Genomic DNA, 14,746 nt, shown 5'->3' on the forward strand with positions numbered 1-14,746 from the left:
ACTTGATGATTCAGACTCAGAGAGGCTCTGTGGTAAGTGCAAACAGACATGGGGGTAAATAATACCCATGTCTCCTGTCCAGGGCTGCAGCTAGCCTGCCACTGAGGTCTTCAAGTGCACATGTTGTTGTTTTTTTAGGTCAATCTGATATTATATAGACCAGAAATATCCACTCAAATTATATACCTGCCTGTGTACAGAAATATTTACAATTATAGAGTACTTGTAATTTACCTGTGCATTTCCTTTTTACACCTTACACTTCTGCTCCATTCAATTTTAGAGGGAACTATTGTACTTTCTGCCACACTACAGCCAAGTATCAGTCAATAAAATATTAAGCATTTTTATAGATTGAGTCACCCCACAGTGTTAAAAGCAGTTAAAATTAGATCCGCCATCGTCCACCAGTCATGGCCGGTGCAAACAGACATGGGGGTGAAGAGTATTCACATCTTCTGCCACTGAATTGACTTGAAGGAGACAGAAATGTATTTCCTATTCATTATGATAAAATAATCCTTTAGCAGGCTATACATGTATCTCCCACCTCCTGTCTCAACTGAGTATTTTCATTTTAAATCCAGTTTTGAATGGTTGAACATAGTGCTATTGCAGTTTTTACATAACTGCCCAATCCATAGGCCATATACGGTGTATCAATGTTACATAATCATAAGATTTTGCTATATTTTTGACTCAGTCTTGTATGTTTTAAATATAACTTAGTTCTTCAATGCCGTATTTCCTGGATTACAAGTAGCACCTGCAATTAAAGTGATGTTCAATTATATAAAACACATCTAAACAAAGTTATTGACCCCCAGGATTGGTGTTAGATCTAACAGATGGGAGGCCAAAAGAGACCAGAGCCAAACTCTGCCAAGTCTGTCCTTTATAAACAATCTAATGTTTTCAAGGTGTGCATTGTTTGTTCATTCAATATAGCTCAATTTGACCATGAACTTCCTTTTTCTCCCAGTACATAATAACAGTGGTTAAGGAAATGGCCAGGGCCTTTAAAGTAAAATTAGTAAAAGCTATAGAATACTCTATTGTGCGTAAAAGTCCAGCACTGAAAGTGATCCTACTTATGTAACCTTTCATTTTCGAAATGTACTTTTAAGTGTCAAGCAAACGGGCAAATACAAGAAGGCTGCTCAGAGATGGCCCCTGTGAGTGTATTATCAGGAGTGTGTTGTCAGCATTTTCGAGGGAGTGCTAAATTTAACTAGCCTATTTGGAATTGGCTACTGTTCAGTAGTCTAAAGGTGCAATATGTAAGAACTGGCCACCTGTCCAAGGTCACCACAAACAAATAAGCTAGGGGCAGCACATCAGCAGAGTAACCACTAATAGCTGCCAACTGTATCTGCTATTAGCTAAGATAGCCATGCAACGACTGTGAGGTCCGAGTGGTATAGCTAGCTGCTTAGCATGTTAATGTCATTAGACAACTTTGACAAAACATTAAACTTGTTGTTTCTTCCCATTCTGTTGATCATTTTAGTTCATTTTTTAATGTTTTACGCCAAATAGCTTATATGTGGCACCTTAACTCTATAACTGTGCAGGTTTTGTGTGTAAAATCTTGTTTTAGGCTAACCCTGAAGTTAGCGTCACCCTGGTTCCCTCGACAAAAAGCCTATGGGATTTTTGAATTGGATTTTCGGATATCACCGAAAATAAGCTCTGTTGGCAAATGGGAGTTTATGATATTTACACATTTTGTTCAGCAAGATAATCTTCACAGATGAACACCACTTTTGTGATTTTCGAATGTAAATTAAATCCTTTGGCCACTCGTTAGCAACTGCCATTTTTAAGACACGCAAGTGCTTTATAATTCATATTTAAATACAATCCAATGTGTTTAAAATATCTTAAGCCTGTGGTAACCACAAATCTTATTTCAGGCATTTTAAACAAAAAACAATTGAAAAACTGATGGCCTTTGAGAGGCGGGAACCAGATGTGCAAACATGCTAACTAATTTCTGGGTTTTACTACGAACTACACCACTCCATATTGAAATAGAAATACTTGTCTAAAGTAAGCTACATACAAAGTGTTGAGGGAGGTTGTTCCAGTAATAAAGTATATTTTAAGGGGTTAAAAATGAGATGGAGGACTAAGAGAGACAGACAGGAACAGAGCGAGAGACAGGGACGGAGACGGGGAGATGAGTGGGCCGTTGGTGGAGGGAGAGTTAGCTCTCGTGCATTCCTCGCGTGTGTGTGGGCGCGTGGCTCTGGGTTCAGAGCTGTCGGCCCTCCTCCTCCTCCTCCTACCCCTCCTCCCCACTCCTCCCTCCTCCTGCTCCGACAGAGACAGGCAAAAGGCGGAGGAGGAGCAACGGACCTCGCAGTCAACAGACGCGGGGTGTGCAGCAGTAGGTCGGTCGGTAGGCTACACCGGCAGAAGCCACGGAGGAGGAAGACATCACCTCACGGTAAGACCGCGGACGTTCTCACGCGGCGGCAGTTAAACATCGCGACGGTTAGGTTAGCTTGATTAACGGTTGACATCGACGCTCCTTTGCTGCCTTTTCTCGGTGTTTTGTCAAAGCTGTTCCCTCTTGCCGTTACTTTTGCGATTAAATCACACCAGATTATGAGTTAGGGCGATGACGGAACAAAATACATCAAGCCGACATTTATTATTTGGCTGAAACTCTGCTGTGAAACCGGTTAAATTAGTGGCTCTAACAAGCTAACAGCGCCCCAGAGCGCAGCTATCAGTCGCATTCCCCTCGGGTTTAGCGACATCGCGGAATGAATGATAAGGGCAATTTAGAAGCTAGTGAATGACATTTGTGTGTGCGGTTTTTTTTAGTCTTTAACGAAGATGAACAAGTCAGCAGGTAATTTAACACGATTTTTTAAAGCACCTTTTTTTTTATTTTTTAAATATATCTCTGATTATTTGAATGTAGAATGTGACTCACTTAAAGTCACCTATTCCCCCGTGTTTATGTCAGACAAAAGTCCCTTTCCGTCAGCAGCCATAATGCCGAGTTCATGTCAGAGCCCCTGCTGTGTATCCTTCGCCCACCGTCCTCCGCTCTCCACATGCAGCTGACAGCACGGTGAAGTCCCGGAGCAGGAGGTCCACTCCCTGCCCCGGGTGTAAAAATAGGCCGGTGTGTCAGCTTAGCCTGGATCACGGTAATGCGACACACGCAGACATACACTCTCAAACACGGTACCCATCGGTTTTCTTCATCCGGACATCCAAGGAGAGTCCCGAAAGTAGATCGCACATGCCCGATCATGCACCGTTACGTCTCCGTCCTGTTATATGGGTCAACAGGATGCCACAAAGTTGTGCATGAAGATGACACCTGTTTGTTTTAGCCCGCATACCGCATCCCCCGTCTGAACTTGAGATCGCACAGTCAAGATTACTTTCACTCTGACCTATAAGGAGTTGCGAGGCTTAATATTGTGCGAAGTAGCCCTTTAACGCCAACACTCTGCCTCTCTGCTGTGTTGTATGCATGCAGGTATTTTCCCCACGTCGGGTTTGAGCTCAGCTGCAGAGCGACACAGCTGTCGCACCCACAAGTCACTTTGGCTACAAGTGCTGCTGCTGCTGTGGCTGCCCAGGTGCTGATGACTCAAAGGACGATGTAACCTAAATTTCACTTGTGCAGCCTACTTTCTGTTCTTGGCTTGTCTTAAAAGTGGAGGGTGAAATTATTCATGCCCTGTTTTGTTTGACTTGAATGTGCGGTGGCAAGGAGATAAAATAAAAGCTGGCCAGGAAGGAAAGAATTCAGCTGCAAATGCAAGGTGAAGGCACACAGGATGCAATATATATATAGACCAAAAAAAGGGAAGTTAAAACTTAAAATATCCTATATTATAGTGAGGGAGAGAAAAGGAAAGCAGCCCAATTACAGACTCAGGGGCAAAGCCTGTGCAGATTATGGGTAAACAAAGCCTCTAAATTCTCAATTATTATTTTAAACCAGAGAGACCTGCTCTCACTGAATCATTTTCTAATGAGCTCCGAGCTGAGGGAAAAAACATGAAATCCCCTCTTAAATTCTTCAGCAGCCTTGGAGACAAAACATAAACGGTTTTCTGTGACCACAGGCATAGATGATTTCTTTCTTTCTTTGTGGTTTTCAGGAGATGGAAGTGTGCAAATATAAAAGAAGGCAGAGCAGAACGTCTGTAGAGATGGCAAAATGTGCAGAGAGGGCAGGATAATAAACCCAAGCCTACAAGGTACAATAGCTCTGGTATTCAAATATAGATTTTTCAATGGTCTTAATTACAAACAGGATTGTACTGGGCTTAAGCACTTAATATAACTTGGTTTAGCTGACAATGGCCATCTAAAGTCGCTTTTGGATATTTTCCCACTGGCCTGCCCGTGAGCCAGGCAGCTTTTGGCTGGAGAAGAAAGGTGTCCTGGTGAGTAGGTGGCTCTGAGGCTGGAGGCTTCGGTGAGAGCAGCAGATGGATGATGATGTAGCGGGTACTGGCACTCCCTGCTTCCCGCCGCCATCCGTCACGCGCTAATGATCGTGTCACACCTTCTCCCCGGGCGGCCGGCCGCTTCTGCAGCGCTCAGCTCAAAAACTGGTAGCTCCGCTCAAATCCCCTCTTCACGGCCGTCGGCTGAAAAGCCCCGAGACAGACTGTGCTGCAAGCCTCTCTATCACTAATTCTTCACTTCTCCGCTGCCTGCCTTCACCCCTCTTCACCTTTAAAGTCTCTGCAGACTGTTTCCTCATCTCTCTTCATCCCCCTGCTTCCTTCGCCTCTCATTCATCTTGTTTTCTCTGTAGTGCATCTGCTCCACATCATTCTTTTCCCTCTATGTCACGTTCCCATCTTCTAATACAGTTCCTCTTATTTTAAACACGTTTTTTCTTTGATTGTAGTGATTTATGGTTCTCCTCGCCCCTCCCCTCTGAAGTTTGAGGTCAGGGTCAGTTGCAGTGCAGCACACATGGAGCTGGTGTGTTTGGCTTAAGGACACCTCAGCAAAAAATTCCCCAACAGCACATTAGGGAGTCTCCCAGGGTACAATGTCCCATAGAGTATTTATGTGTCTCCTGAAAGACAGTATATAGAAGCCCACCAAGTGAAGACAGCTCTAATAAACTGCAGATTATGTTCTGGATTGATCAATTTATTGTCATATATCAATAAGAAACATCTCTGGTTATCACATACAATAGTTTTAAATCCTTTATAATTATTAGAATTAATTTTTTACAATGATAGTCCCATTATGCAATATTAGACCAACACATCCAGAGATTTCAGATGCCTCTTTACCATACAAGAATATTTTTTCTGGGTGGATCCGCTGCTGTCATGTATAGTGTTTCGTTGAGGCGGCATTGGAAGTAAACACCACTTTGGTTGCACATGGACTGACTGACAGGGGTCTTTTTTCTAAAAACTGCTGTTATCTCCAGTCGGGTGTTAAATAACCATGTTATGGGACTCTGCATCCTCCAAGCTCGTTATTCTGTCCCAGGTGTTACAGGAATAAGTGTCCCCTTGAGCTCTTTGTTGCAGCAGAATGTGTCCCCACTGAATGCAGTTGGCCCTTTGGAAAAGATGGTGGAATGCCACTTCCTCTTATGTGTGTGTGTCTTTGGTCTCGGCAATATTCCCACCACCGGGATCAGAGACTGAGCTTGGCATTCTGGGAATATCAGTGTTGGCGGATAGCATGATACCCTCCACAGCTGCTGTTTCTAAGAAAAGCTTGAGGACATACACACCAAACGTGTGTTCACATGAGCTGCACACATGTAAATAGGAAATAGCACATCCAAGCACAGGCGTGTATGTTACCGTCACACATGCACACTTACAGTAATACACTTTAAGCAGCAGTTAACTGTCAAGCCAGAGGAGAGCATTTGGGAAGCCTAGACAGAGGTTAACGCACACACACACACACACACAAGCTTAGCTACTTGATGTCATTTCCAGCAGCTATGCTTTTATGCTCTGGCAACTGTTTGATATGAGTACGTGTGTGTGTGTATGTAGCGACAGTGTTTCTGTTGAACAATGACCACTAACACTGTTTTTTCTCCTGTGTTTTTCGATCTCTTCAGGCTGTTTTCCATTGACCAGTAAAGAGCCGGCAGAGAGAGGAACAGTAGAGAAGGCGAGCACGGGCGGAGAGGATAATTGCGTTTCTGGCTGCCCTGTGGGAACATGGGATATATGACCTCATCATTCACCTGTGAGGCTCTCAAGTAAACAACTCCAGACAGGTAGGAACAGCAAACACACACACAGACACACACACACACACATGCAAATGCAGGCAAAGATATCTTTAAACAGCAATAAAACATTACTGGGGAAATACGCACAGCATCAGAGTCCATGTTTTGTGTTGTTTAGAAGGATGACGGAAGCAGCTGTAGAGAGTGCAGATGTCCTACTAAAAACCTGTGATGTGACATCATGTGATGTCATCACCTGCTCCTCCCCTTCGCCATGTCAGTCCCTGTGCATGCAGAAGGAGGACGAGGAGTGTCGCCATGATTGTAAGAAGCTGGAGCAGCAGGTGAGTGACACTAAATATAGCTACTGCTATGCATCACATTAATAATATAGCCAGGGTGGGAAATTAACATTTTAAAATGTGAACATCTACCAGCCACCGACGGATAAATGTTCAAATTCACCAGCCGCTCAATAGTAAATCATTATTTTCTGTGCCACTTTCATATTTTACTAGCATTTTGCTAGGTCCTAATTTCCCACTGAAAATACGAGAATAAAAATTATGCACCCGCCCCCACACACACACCGCCACCCCTCACGTGCTCACTTTATGACAAATTGTGTCCTCTCTCGCAGAAACACTGTAACCAGGTGCAACCAAAGAAAAAAGTTAAGGTAAGCTAAAATAATTCTGCCTCTCATTATTCATTCTTGCTGAAATATCGATTGTATTACGCTCTATGAATTTGTAATATTTGCTTGCTTGCGTGCGTATTTTCAGGCCAAAGGAAAGTTAGTTCGCAGCATGGCTGTCTGCGAGGAGTCCTCACCATTTGAAGAAACCCAGGTAACACAAACACCACGCACGCGCGTACACACACACACACACACACACACACACACACACACACACACACAGATCATCATCCATCTCCTCCTCCTCATCGTCATCATCACCGCTCTCAAATTACTCTTAATTTTCTTCCCTCTCAGGCATCTCCAGACACAAACATCTCATCTAGCTGCCATGACAACGAGGGAACTTCTTGTAAGGAGGAAGGGCAGGAGAAGAGCACAGAACCAAAGAAACATTCACTGTCCAAAGGTTTGTGTTTGTGTGTATGATTGGTATCTCATAAAAGAGAGACAAGAGAGGGCAAATAAAATGTAATAAAACTGGATTCAGCACTACTATTTAGATGTGGTTCTCCTGGGGTGTTTAATATTGCAGTGTGCTTTTATTTTTATTGTCTTGTAATACATCCTGCCTGCCTGTCTGTGTCGGCTCTCAGAGTCCAGCCTGGAGTACACCGACTCCACCGGCATAGACCTGCACCAGTTTATCATCGACACCCTCAACAGCAACCCCAGAGATCGCATGATGCTGCTTAAACTGGAGCAGGACATGATCGACTTCATCACCAGCAATAGGTGTGTGTGTGTTGAACATAACCTTGGGTCCTCATTGAGCCATCTCCCTGGATATTTTATTATGTGCATGTTAAGTCCTGTTAAAAGCCAAATATGATTTTATGCTAATTTAATATCTGTTTTAAGCTCGTTTATTATAATTCTGTCCATACAGCTTATTTAGTGTAGGTACTGATCAATACATCGAGCCATTTATTTTAGCGTGGGTGTGTTCGAGCCCCTGGTGATGAAATTGGACTCAAGCCAAGAAATACAACCAGTCTACTTCCTTCTTACTGCTTGTGTCTTATCTCTCTCCCTTCTCTCTCTTTCTCGCTTCCACCTCTTTTTCCTTCCATCCTTTCCTTCCTACCTCTCTCAGTCCCTTTAAGAAGTTCCCTCACATGTCCTCCTACCACCGTATGCTGGTCCATCGGGTGGCAGCCTACTTTGGCATGGAGCACAATGTAGACCAGACAGGCAAGTCTGTCATCATCAACAGGACCAGCAGCACGCGCATGTAAGCATAATGCGTCTGTGAGTTTGTGTATGTAAATTGTTGTATTTTTAGCGTTTACTGTGAAGTAACATAAGTTTTTGCTTGTTTCTTTTAGACCGGAGCAGCGTTTCCTGGACGAGGTGCACAAGGACAAGACAGAAGAGATCCATAGGTGGAAAATTATTTTGAAAAGAGACAACAGCTCAGATGACCAGGTCTGTCTGTCCTCCTCCTATTTCAATAGCTGCTCATCTCTGTGGAATTTCCTCTGTAATTGACATTGATCGCATCCAATCGGCGTCTTGAACTGTTCTCTCTTCTCTCCCTACAGACCCGACTTCACCCATTACAGGAGAAGCAAAGCAAGTCAATGGAGGAGAGAGAGGAGGAGTATCAACGGGTACGAGACCGAATCTTCAACCAAGAGGTGAGACCGGTAGAGACAGAGAGAGAGGAAGACAGACATGCAGATATAGGAGACTCACTAATTTCTCTGTACTTTCACAGCCACTCTGCACCCAGGAGAGCGCCCATGCAGAAACCAGGTAACCTTGCCTGCAGTGTATTCTCTCCATGTGCCTTTTCAGCTTATTATATTTAGATGAGAACATTAATATATGTCTGTGTGTGTATGTGTGTGCAGGGCTGTGGAGGAGTACAATCCATATGCCGAGACCCAGAGGAGAAGGCAGCTCTTCAGGTAGAGCTCTGTCGGCACAGACGCGTAGTCATTTATCATCTTAATCTGGTCAGCCTGGCTGCAACAGACCTGTTCAGAGTCTGCAGCGGAAACAGAGAGAAGACCTAGATTTGTTTCAGGGTTTGATTACCAGAGACTTCTCATTCTGAGGGAAAATAACAATTTACTTTGGGGAAAGTCTTCGTGGGTAAAGATTTAAGTCAGTGAATGTAGCATAAACCCATCAACCCTTCATTATTTGTGGCACATGAGCAGGTGTTGAAGCCACGTTTGTCCCCCATTCACATAAATCGAATGCCTTTCATGCATTAATAAGGTTGTAGGATAATTCTGGATGTGCCTCACAGGGGGAGCCGTGACAGCTCAGGCTCCAGCTGGACAGGCAGCAGCAGGCAGAGTAGCACCGACACTGACTGTCGCTACGGCAACGACCCCCCACCATGGAGCAGCATGGACTCCGATTCCTCATACCAGTGGACAAGTCCCACTTCGAAACCCCGCCAACCAGCAAACCACAGCTGGGACGCAACCTCGGGTGTGGCTTTTTAAAACCTCACGTCAGACTAACATTTAGTAACTTTTGAAGACTTCTGTGTCACACGTTAAAGGTGTAAATCAAGTCACTGTCAGGTGTGACACTTCGCCCCTGTCTACCTGTGTGCGAGCAAACTTATTTGCAGATTTTATCAGCACGCCGCACTTGGGAAAATCACTGTTTATAAATTATGTAGCATCTAATTAACAAAAAGCAGTGCAAGTTCTTCTGGTGTGAAAATGTAACTCACCGCACGAATGTTCACACCATAGCTGTAAATTTTCACACAACACCTCCAGTCATCTTCACATATTCAGGAATTTACATACGTCAATGTAGAGCAGTGGTGGACCATGTCGTTTTTTATCACATTAATTTGTTCTTTCCACTCTCTCTCAGGCTCCATAGCTCTCTACAGACTGCCATCCGCCTGTCCCCACCCCCCGACTCCTCCCATTGTAGATGAGCCGGCTCCGAACTCTGCCTACATCATGGAGAACGGGATCCCACCAGGAAGCATACTAGTGAACCCACATACTGGTACATAATACATACAAACACATACACGAGTAAAATTGCACACACAACACACACACATTTGTCTTACTCGACCCTTTGACCTCTCAGGGCAGCCTTTCCTGAACCCTGATGGAACCCCTGCTGTGTACAACCCTCCAGACAGTCAGCAGCCAATCAGGAGCCAGACTCAGCTTCAAGGCTCTCCCTCTCAGCAGCAGGTAGGACACACACAGCGGGAGGTGTTCGACACGCCTGATACATACATACATACATACATACATACATACGTGTCTCTGTTTGTGTCTTTATCTCTGTCTCCATGTGTGTGTCTCTCTCAGGTGGTTCAGTACTCATCTGTCTCTTACACAGCTCCACAGATGTTGCCTGTCGCTCCCTCACAGCCATACTCCACAGTATGTATCACTGTGCGTGTTGATAGCTACTGCACACACGTGTGTTTAACGGTTTGCGTGCGTGTTTTTGGGGTTATTGCTGACCTTCTTTTCTCTTCACTGACAGATTGAAGAGCTCTCCTCGCAGTTCGCTCATGTGAGCTGTCAGTCGGCAGTTGAAGCCCCTCCCCCCTACCCTCCCAGTCAGGGTTACATCTATGCAGCTCCTCCCCCTCCTCCTCCCCCTCCCAACCCCCCCAGCTACTGCCAGCCCTCACCTCAGGTACACACGCACATTCAACTTTTATTTTCATGTCTCCTTTTTGATTTTGTTAATGTTTTAAGGAAAAATGTGTTTAAATCCTGCATCGATTAGCTTAAATTTCGGTCGTACAGTCAATATTGATTCAGCAATATAAGTGAATAAAAGTAAGAAAAAATCAAGTCTTTTTTATATTATTTTCATATAGGTGCCTGTTTATTACTACGGCCAGTACCCTACCTCAGCTCAGCACCCATGCAGGCCTGTCTCTCCCAGCCAGCACATCCACAGCCAAGCAGTGCAACCAACAGGTACTTCCAACATGTAGGCGTGTGTGTTTGTGGTGTGTAAGTGTGAGACAGACGCAGACTGTGGCAGTAGAGGAGGGGGCCGTTACACTGTCAGAGATGTAGTCTGAGGGTCTCACAGTGAACCGGTCTCTTTTCCTGCTGCTTCTGTTCAACGCAGTGACATAGATCGAGTCTGAGACAGCTGCTAACAGTGTATACACACCTTCTAGGCATCTGTTAATGATACAAACTATAATTAATGTATGTAATTACACAACAGGAGTCCATGAATGATGGAAAAATGTGACTATATTTCCCAAGTAGTGTGTTCTGTTGCTGTTATTATTTCATGTTGGCAATAAAAATGTAAGTGTTAGTGCTGAATTGATAAATTAAAATGTATCCGATTAAATCCACCAAGAGCACAGCTGCTTTATAAATTATATATTTAAGCAAAATAAATATTAATAAAAACTAGGTCTGCAGTTCTTAAAAATATTATCGAAATCACAATATGACCAAGTGCAATTAAAAAATTGCTGAAGCTGCAGTTGATTATAATAGTTTTTAATTTGTTTGTTTTTTTCAGTGAAAATTAAAATTGTGATGCAAAAATAATCATTCTCACCAATCGTGAATCATACCATAATTGAAATATCTGTCAAAATTATTTCAATATCACTTTTTTTAATCATATCATGCAGGCCTAAAGAAAACTGAAAACTGTCTAATAGTGACACATTGACCACAATGACTGCAAAGCTGTTAGCGTATCCACCCGCCTGCATAACGTTTACAGTCAGGCCAGTGTTTGTGTAAATAAATTGTTTGGTGGACGCATTTATATTTTTTATTTATCACGAAAGAAAGAAAGAATCCAAAGAATAAAGATTTATTAATTTATCAACAAAAGAATTTGTGTCTTTACATTGTTCCTCATAATTCTTCTTATTGCCTCTAGTTCAACAAATTGCAGTGATGATATATATTGTTAATAATCTTGTGTGTGTGTGTTATAGCAGGTTATGCCCCTGCTGTGGGGGTGCAGCAGCAGTCTTCACACACCCAGGCTCAGGCTGTGCTGGGAACCTACTCACCAATAACCTCTCATCAGCGTAGCATGGTTCAGGTAAACACAGAGCACCCAAAGGTCTCGTTCTGCATCAGCCTCGAACGACTCCGAGCCCAAAAGAAGCGCTTAGCAGTTTAGAAAGTGCTTGTGGCGGCAAATTCTTCACTCCAACTTTACTTTGTTTTCTCTGTCTTTCTCTGCAGGGAGGCGTTTCAGTGTCCTATCCCCAAAGTAAAGTTGTGACCGCGGTCGGTGGGGAGGCAGGTTACTGCTGCGTGGTTCCCCCACCCCCCCACCACAGCAGCTGCCATCCTCCCAGCTGCGCCAACCTCAGCGCCCCGGCCTGGAGCGCACAGTACTGATGACGCCTCGACGGATGGATGGAGTGATGATACTTAAGTTCCTGCGTGAACTCACATATCGCACAAACACACACACACACACACACACACACACACACACACACTCAACACAAACACCGTTTTTCACACTCCCTCACCCACTTCACCTACACCCGCCTTCTTCCTGACGGTGCCCACAGGGTACTTGGTTCACACTCATAACAAGCATGTGCACTTACTCACACACACACGCACACAGCATACACCCACTCACATACACAAATGTACCACTGTACCAAAGCTTAATAGTATATATCAGAGCTGCTGTATTGAATGCATAATTTATATACACAAATGGAGTTTTATATATTGATATTAAATTATATATTGTGTTTTAAGGAAATGCACTGTGTGAATAGAATAAAGTGCTGTGACTGGATTGACAACGTCACATTTCTATATCATCCTGGCTCTTTGTTTCCTCTAATGTTCATGATGAGTGGATGCAGGCGTGGAGAGATATACACACACACACTTACACAGGGAAATAAAGTACATTACATAACTAGAATGGCACTCAGTAGAGTGTGTACCTCCACCATGCACATCAGTCTTGTTTTGTACCCACTCATAGATACCAGCCACAGAAATACGCTGATTTTTTTCATCAAGATCCATGCATTATTCCCTGAAAAAATAAAAAATGTCACAACACGCCCCGTCTCACAATGTCAACGTAAGTGAGAAAAAAAAATCCTGGATCTGAAACAATGGTTAATGGTGTCTATTCTGGGCCGTCCTCCATAATAATATAGTTTCTGTTCACAACAGTAAGACAGTCATGATGTGTGCACTGTGGGAAAGCAGAGATGTTGGTTGTTAACCTACCACTGAGTTCATAAATTGGAGATGAATTGCATTGGCTTAATATTTGAATAATTAACAAGGAAGTGAAAGATTTTACATTAATGTGGTTGATCACAATGAGTATTTTGGTATTATCAGGAGACAAATATCTCACATAGGGGGAGATTTCATACAGTGGTTTGAAATGATGAGCATTAATGTTCAGCAGAGACCATCGACCATTCTCTATCAAACCACTCATGATCCTCATCATGAAGCGTTAGCGCCCCCTCCTGCCTCAACACTCTCAGTACACTGTCCCTACATGCAAAGCAGTGCAAGTCATTTTAACACTTGTGTGAGTGCTAGGATGCTACTAATAATTGTTTCCATTGATTAATCTGGAATGTTTTCGCAATTATTTTATTTATCTTCAGGAAATAGCTAAAAAATGTCCTAATGTTCATCAAAATGGCTATTTTTGCCAAGACTCCACATATTCAGTTAGTAAACAATCATCTCGCAAAGAATTCAGGCAATGCTTTATAATAATAAAAACCATCATTAATAAGTGGTAAATATATAGCTAATTACATTTGAGTTAATAGTTATTTCACTGTTGGCAAATGATGAAATGCTTTATAAACCAAGTTTAAGTTTAATCGACTATAAATTTGCCACTTATGAATGATGGTTATTGTAAAGTGTGACCTTTTTCACATTTGTGTAGCTGGAATTAGTTAGGTTATGGCATTTTTTGCATAACAGATGACCTAAACAATAAATTGATTATAAAACTCTATTACTACCATCTCCACCTCTATAAATGGCTTAATGATGTACATCCAGAAGGTGTTTTTCAAAGCACTTTAACTTGTCACACGTGTACCAGTAAGCCATGACATTGAGCCAACATGCACAGCACTAGTACACTAAAACTCAGGCAGCTGAATGGCATTCAGCCATCATGATTTTATTATTTACACATGTGATTTTCCTGCAGTGACATCTCAAAGTGTCTGCTCCAATATACAGATCAGTATCCAACTAAATACTGCGCAAACGATACAAGTCTTTATGTTACATTATGTAAAACGCTCTCCCTTTTAGGTCTTCAGGCGGCTGACATTTTACACCACTGCAATATGCCTACTTTCGCTTTCCTCCGAGCAATAACTGATAAGTCAATGTGTGTTATTGTTGCGACGCTGGGTAATTCATTTTGTACTGAAAGTGATTCATATTCTGCACATCCAGTTCAATGAAACATATCTGTCGTCCACGCGAGGCTCTAAAATTAAATTTAGATTTCATAACTCTGGTATTGAATGAAAAATTTATGCAGACACAAAGCCAGCCGGCTCTATTTTTGTCCTCTACATTCACTCTCTCTCTCTCTCTCTCTCTCTCACACACATTCTCACACACACACACACACACACACACACACACACACACAGGCAGCAGCAGTGCAGGTTCCATGATCTTTAATAAAAGGCACATGTACAGCCATAGTGAGATGAGTGAGTCCACTGGCATAGAGACGAAGCATTAAAACACAGAAATACAGGAAGTAGAGGTCAGGAGGAGAGAGATCTATCTGCTTTACAGTAGAGTCTACTTAAGTAACATCTCTTCGTTCAAGTAAGTCTAACACTAACATGT

The 14,746-nt window shown here is 43.0% G+C and overlaps 1 protein-coding gene across 10 annotated transcripts; it reads left to right on the top strand.

The window, feature by feature from the left end:
* The first annotated feature begins 2,264 nt into the window (after positions 1-2,264).
* On the top strand, positions 2,265-12,699 carry arpp21 (cAMP-regulated phosphoprotein, 21). Of its 10 annotated transcripts, XM_084379871.1 has the most exons (24): positions 2,513-2,863; positions 2,981-3,167; positions 3,506-3,608; positions 3,743-3,794; positions 4,137-4,235; positions 6,095-6,256; positions 6,390-6,555; positions 6,852-6,890; positions 6,997-7,062; positions 7,209-7,320; positions 7,508-7,646; positions 8,008-8,145; positions 8,240-8,339; positions 8,456-8,551; positions 8,632-8,669; positions 8,768-8,824; positions 9,172-9,359; positions 9,759-9,899; positions 9,987-10,096; positions 10,217-10,303; positions 10,398-10,553; positions 10,741-10,843; positions 11,842-11,951; positions 12,098-12,699. In XM_084379871.1, exons 7-24 carry the CDS (start codon positions 6,394-6,396, stop codon positions 12,254-12,256), a joined length of 2,001 nt encoding a protein of 666 aa, XP_084235997.1. In that variant the 5' UTR covers positions 2,513-2,863; positions 2,981-3,167; positions 3,506-3,608; positions 3,743-3,794; positions 4,137-4,235; positions 6,095-6,256; positions 6,390-6,393; the 3' UTR covers positions 12,257-12,699. The 10 variants fall into 10 exon arrangements, with proteins under 10 accessions (XP_084236003.1, XP_084235995.1, XP_084236004.1 ...); XM_084379873.1 differs by lacking the exon at positions 4,137-4,235; XM_084379872.1 differs by lacking the exon at positions 2,981-3,167.
* Positions 12,700-14,746: the final 2,047 nt, after the last annotated feature.

Source organism: Pagrus pagrus (genome assembly GCF_965226575.1).
Source record: "Pagrus pagrus genome assembly, chromosome: 17".
Lineage (NCBI taxonomy): Eukaryota > Metazoa > Chordata > Actinopteri > Spariformes > Sparidae > Pagrus > Pagrus pagrus.

Bases quoted from the DNA above. Each gene is read 5' to 3' on its own strand.
- arpp21 (XM_084379869.1), top strand. From the start codon at position 6,394: ATGACGGAAGCAGCTGTAGAGAGTGCAGATGTCCTACTAAAAACCTGT. The intron at 8,146-8,239 runs GTAAGCATAATG...TGTTTCTTTTAG, and splicing joins AGGACCAGCAGCACGCGCAT to ACCGGAGCAGCGTTTCCTGG. The intron at 10,304-10,397 runs GTGCGTGTTGAT...CTTCACTGACAG, and splicing joins ACTCCACAGTATGTATCACT to ATTGAAGAGCTCTCCTCGCA.